At 29.9% G+C, this 6,326-nt stretch overlaps 1 protein-coding gene across 1 annotated transcript; it reads right to left on the bottom strand.

Moving 5' to 3' along the window:
* Positions 1 to 3,519: 3,519 nt before the first annotated feature.
* On the bottom strand, positions 3,520 to 5,504 carry LOC111411038. Its single transcript, XM_023041612.1, has 3 exons — positions 5,236 to 5,504; positions 3,912 to 4,139; positions 3,520 to 3,829 (listed from the first exon to the last, which is right to left on the bottom strand). Exons 1-3 carry the CDS (start codon positions 5,287 to 5,289, stop codon positions 3,680 to 3,682), a joined length of 432 nt encoding a protein of 143 aa, XP_022897380.1. The 5' UTR covers positions 5,290 to 5,504; the 3' UTR covers positions 3,520 to 3,679.
* Positions 5,505 to 6,326: the final 822 nt, after the last annotated feature.

Here is a 6,326-nt window from a genome sequence, read left to right as displayed (position 1 = left end):
AAAATGTTTTGCATGTAAATTTTTTTTTTAATTTTTTAACCACATATTATTTTAAAAAAATTACTATTCAAAACTCATTTTTAAAAAAAATAATAATAAATAAATAAAAATAAAAAAAATCATTTATTTGGATGTAAACACAGGAATCACATTTCTGATCAAGTGATCAATATAGGCATTTTATGTTAATTTCGATGAACCGAAGGCCTATGGTTCAATCCTTGCCCACTTCTCGTGCATGGGGATGCATTTTTTGAGAAATTTACAAAGTACTTAGTGTATACAACACCACAAATTTTTATAGATGTGAAGCATGGATTTTGTCGATAAAAAAAGAAAATTGATTCAAGTAGAGTTTTCTGGAACGTATCAATAAGCTAGACCCATACTGCGCATTCTAATTGCATTGATGGTTACTAATTTTGATTTATTGTCACACTTATTTTCTCAAACTTTTGTATCGCATTCTAATCACCAACCTTACATTAATACACGATTACCATTTTTGTATAAAAATTAGGTCAGTACACTTTAAAGTAAAGGACAAATATTTCGTCTCATATTTGTAATTGTTATTTTTTTTAATTAATAATGGATAAATAAGTATGTTTTTCATAGGGTCAACATAAGTACTTAAACGAAAACCATCATGAGAGACATAATGCACTAATTACTGGGAGGTGGAGGGGAAAATGCAATAAAAAAAATTTGAGAGTAAAATAAGTAAAAGCTAGGAATCGTTAATCCAATTAAAATGTACGGTAGTTTTAAAAGTTCTTTTATTCATACCGAATCCAAATTTGGATTCCTGACCCAATCCATCCAAAATTCCTTTATTTATCATTTGTTTCTCTTCTTTTTTCTATAACCTACCTTATATCTTCCTTGTACAATCATTTGATGATACTTCATCAGATTGCCCTTGCACTTAGATTAGTCACATAGTTACAAACCCAAATAAACAAGAAAAGCGAAATGGAAAAAAAAAAAAAAAAAAAGGAGTTAAGCTCTAAACTCCTTGTGATCAACTTTTAATTTATTATGAGCCCAAACGATGAATTCAATAAGTTCCTGCCAATAACCACATTCGCTGAATAGAAACATTAAACTAAAAGCCCATACAAAATGAGCACCTAGAAAAAAAAGTCCATATGTAGATAATGAAGAACCATAAGACTGAAATACCTGGGATGCCTGCGCCCATAAGAAATCCCTACATTTTAAAAAATTGTGATGTTAATATAATCATCATTTGATAAATTTACATTTTACATATTCTATTTTATATAATGGTTACAAAAAGAATAATTATATTTACGTCACATTTTTTATTAACTTCAAACCAATTTATTTGCTGTGAAGGTCCTCGAGTTTGCTCATTTTTGCAATTGTATTCTCAACAATTTTTGTCATTTGTAGTCAACTTTCTATTAATTAGTACATTTGTCTTTGATGAAACCAAAACATCAGTTTGGAGGAATCAAACAGACTTAATTGTCCTTCGTATTTTAAAATAAGTAAGATAAACAACAAATATAAAAGTTTGACAAAAAAATTCTCTTAATCGAAACAACATATCACACCGGGTATATTACTATGAAATATCTAACATTTTTTTGCAAACTATTTTCTAATTATTGATTTTTCTTTAAATTGGTTTTTTCATTAACAAGTGATTTTTATGTGTGAAATTTTGGAAATAGTTTTCATAAACTTTAATATAAAATCAATAAAAATTAATTTTAATAAGTTTATAAGATATTAAAAATAGAAAATACTTCCTTTGACCCTTTCGATATTGTAGAATTAAATAACAATTCTTGATCGTATCTTCAAATTGATAATTCCTATCCAATGAATAAAAATATAAGACAGTCAATTAAAATGATTGTTGATATTAATGGTTATTGTAGTTAATTAATTTCTTAATTGGGGTAATTTTGTAACTTAAAAAATTGTCATGAACGCATTAGTAATTTTATCGGTACCTATTGTTAATTATTTTTTTTGGACGAGGAAGATTTATAAATGCAACAATTCTATAATATATTAAATTTTACATCAAATGAGAATCATTTTTTCGAGGATTTTATTTTTACTACAATATAATTATTTCAATAATGTCTTATTTTTTGTTTTTCAATATGTATTTAATTATTTCAATAATACCACACTTTTTCGTTTTTTAAAATGTGTTAATTTATTAATCATTTGAACAATATTATCATTAATTATTTTGTCAACTATTTAATCATGATGAATATACATTTGCCACATTCATTACCTTATAAAGGGGACATAATGCGTATCTATAATAAATAATTTTAATTGATATATTTAATGTATATTAAGTGAATATGAAGAAATGATTCTATTCATTGGATGTTCATTTCAGATCGAAAGGATAAATGGAGTAACTATTCTAATTGACTTCCTCAACCATTTAAACTATTTTTACATACTGATTTTTATTTCATTTGGTTCAAAAGTTCATTCCACATAAACAATTTATATATATATATATTTTTTATATTCTCACATCTTTCAAATATTATTTTTATAGCATTTATAAAGTATTTTAAAATAACATGGAACGCACGTTCAACTATGATTAGTAATATACAAATTTGTACAAGATGAAAATGGAGAATTATTATATAAATGATGCAGTGAAAATGTTTGACTCAATGTTAATTTATAGAGAGGTAGATGAATGAGAAAGAAAGAAAAAAATTGAAAATGAAAATGAAATGGAAATGGAAATTGAACCTTTAGAGAATAAAAAAAAAAAAAAGAGAAAAAAATCGGTATATAAAACGTTACATAATGAAATACAAATGTTGTGATTTTATTTTTCGATTATAAGTATTTTGGTTTATTTAACTATTTATACTGATAAATTTGTAAATTTTTTTAGTAAAAGTTATTATTATTATTATTTTTTAGAGAATGTGATATTAAAAAGTAGGTAAAATTTTAGTTTTATATATTAAATTATTTGATTGAGAGAATATGTGGTTAAAAATGAGGTTTTATATGCAATTTGAGACCTTACGAAAGTATCAAAATCGTATGGAGACGAGGACAGCAGTCGAACAACGTCGAAAGGAAAAGGAGAAGGCTTCAAAAAAGTTTTATGTTTACTGTCAATTCGTATAATTCACAGTAATCTTAATTTCTTATTTTCTCTGCATTTTTCTATTTCTTTCTTTCAAATAAGCTTTTGTTTTCTTACTTTTGGAAGTTTCATAAAACGTGCTGATAAAATTAATTATTAACTTCAACAATTTTTAACTAAATAAAAAATAGACTTATCTCAATGGTCCAAATTCATTTCAGTTTCTTACGCTTTGTCTCTTAAGAAACCCCATCTAATACGTGCGCTCCACTTGAAGTCGAGCATAATTTCCTTCTAAAGATGTATTTTTCTAACTTTTAATAGATCTCTCATATACATGAGCGGATCCGTCTCTCGATAAAATGATTCTTCTTTTTCGACTAACAAGAACTAATATCAACTACAAGTAAACCAGCATAGTCTTTAAAGTATTGTAAGACAAACACACATACACACACAAAATGCTCAAACACTTCACGTCTTTACCACATTTGCATCATATGCCTAAACAGTCATTTCCTAGACAATAATGTAAAAGAACTTATAAAAGAACTGTCTGTATCAATCTTTGATCTTATGCTTCCTGTATCCTCCTCCTACACAAGTTTTCAGCATCTTCTTCAAGACCTTCTTAGGTGAATTCTTCTCTGCTGAGGCTGTCTCGTCTCTGTGCTTTTCCGCCTCCAGCTCTTCTTCTAATTGCAAACAAATCTGGTAGGACAAAAATAATCAGTTTTGTTCACAAGTTTCTTACTTTTACTCAAGTGACTAACGAATGTGTTCGTTGTGTTACCTTCAAGATGCGGTCCTCCAGATGGACTAGTCTTTCGATGAGCGTGCCCTTGTGCTCGACTTCTAATATCACTTCATTGATGGGCCGGAAACGCTTCTCCAACCTTTTTGGCGAGTAATCCACCGATGATGCGTGGCCGTCACTTGTGAGGGTTCCACTTGAGAAAGTCGATGCACACGAGCTTTTGGGAGAATGGTTAAGGCTCTTGATGTCTTCCAGTTGTTTCAACTAAATTCCCCAATGATTTAGAACTCGTATCGCTTTACAACTCAAGTATCAATGAATTTTAAAACGTTACCCAAGAGACCAGGATTTGCCACAATATTGAAAACATAGAGATGTCGTATGAGCCACTTGTGTTTCGTAGGTATTAAGAATAGAGGAAATGAATAATGAATATGAAAAGGCTACAAGAAACCAAGCAAATCTCAATTTGAGTTTAATCGTGTGAAAAAGGAAGATTCAATCTAACTAGCCGCTTGATGACATGATGCATGACTCGAGCATATGAAAATTTAGTTTTCATTATTGATTCTATGATTCTTTAATTAGTAAGAATATTTTTCTTGCGATCAAGCTCAGTCTTTCTTAAGTTGTACTTTATTTATTTTTGTATTCACAAACAGGCTATCACGAGTGGATTTAAATGAAAATAAAATAAAAGTCTAGAGGCCATTTTGCCCCATGTCCTCAACGTTGGGTAATATGATCTCAACCATTCTTGCTTCGACTTGACCTTGCTTCCATTTGCCTCACACTAAGTTATGGGAAAACTTAACACGGTGTTGTAGAACCGTACAAGCTCTACTAAAAATCCTAATACCCTAAATCTAATATGAATATTGTTCCTGAGGTCAAGTTCAGCTTCTCCTAAGTTGTACTTTATTTATTTATTTTTGTGTTAATAAATATGCTACCATGAGTAGATTTAAATGAAAAAATAAAATAAAATAAGATTCTAGAGGCCATTTTGCCGCATGTCCATTTGCTAAGTAAGAGGAGGGGGAGACAAAAAAATAAATAAATAAATAAATAAATAAAAATAAAAATCTACTAGGAGAAAGGTAGAGTGCCAAATAACAAGAGAGATGTAAAAAGCAAGTTCTCTTATGTCAATTCTTAAATCTTAAATGGAAACAGTATGCTATATTTCAATGAATTTCATCTTTGAACCCCTAGATATCGATATTTGCATTTTAAACTACACTGACAAGACAAGAAGCCACAATCTGATACCAACCCACAGAAAAACTAATACTCCAATCAATAGACTATCTGGTAATTATCAAAACATACAAACATAAAAAAGGATAGATTCACTTACAATATTATCCAGTCGGTTTAGTCTTGAGAGTATTGGTTCTTCCATGGCAGCCATTTTCTTATTCCTTCCAAATTAAGCTTCCAATTAATCGCAGCAACAATTACACATAGTTATTGCAGGGAAAAGATGCTGATATGCTCAACGCTTGCACACTTTTCAAGATTTTTATCTCTCCTCTCTCTCTTTTGAATATTATATTATTCATAAATCATATGTGTTCTACTGACAGTAGATGCGTGGTGATACGTGTTAAGCATAGATGTTATCTGTGTTTAATGATAGAAAAAAAATGGTGATGATGCTGTGGTATTGTGTTCTATTGACACGTGAAACAATTAATTCAGAATCAAATTAATTATTTTACACTTTTCTGTGTTGGAAATTGATTTAAATTAATCATATAATTTTCTTTCTCAAAAATACAATTTTAAGAGTCATAACTCTAACTGTGTATTTAGTCATCAGCTACGTCTAGGACCTAACGTGCTAATGGTAAGAATGTTGCTTTCGTACGGTTAATGGATATATTAATGTCTATGAACGTAATTCATCTGCAAAAACAAGCTTAATCAAATCAAAAATTTCACTTTGAATTTCGGACCTCAACATCCTGCTGCTCATGGTGTTTCACGATTAGTATTGGAAATGAACGGAGAAGTGGTGGAACGTGCGGAACCACATATTGGATCACTCCAGTGCGGCACGAAGCCGCTGATGCCGAGTCGGCTTGTGAGGAAGCTGTTTTTATCAATAACCCAAGAACCTAATTCATAGCCCGTTGGCGCCCCCTCCACTAGGGGGAGCCAAATCACGGCCCCAGTTTGACTAGAATTATTCTAATTCATATTGCAAAACCAATATAGATGAGTTTTAATAGTTGCCGAGGACTTGACAACACCTGTATGGTTGTATTTTTTTGTTTTTTACCGAATCTGATAAAAAAATGATGCCAATTAATCCCGTAAAAAGTCTTAACAATTTTTTACTGTACAAGTAGCATGACTTCAATATAAATTGTGAAGTTTGTTTTTCATCTTGTGCATCTAAATTGCACCAAGACGAGATGAGACAAGCGAACACTTCCCACTACA

This window comes from Olea europaea, chromosome 15, assembly GCF_002742605.1.
Source record: "Olea europaea var. sylvestris chromosome 15, O_europaea_v1, whole genome shotgun sequence".
Classification (NCBI taxonomy): domain Eukaryota; kingdom Viridiplantae; phylum Streptophyta; class Magnoliopsida; order Lamiales; family Oleaceae; genus Olea; species Olea europaea.
This window is presented reverse-complemented; position numbering and strand designations above follow the sequence as displayed.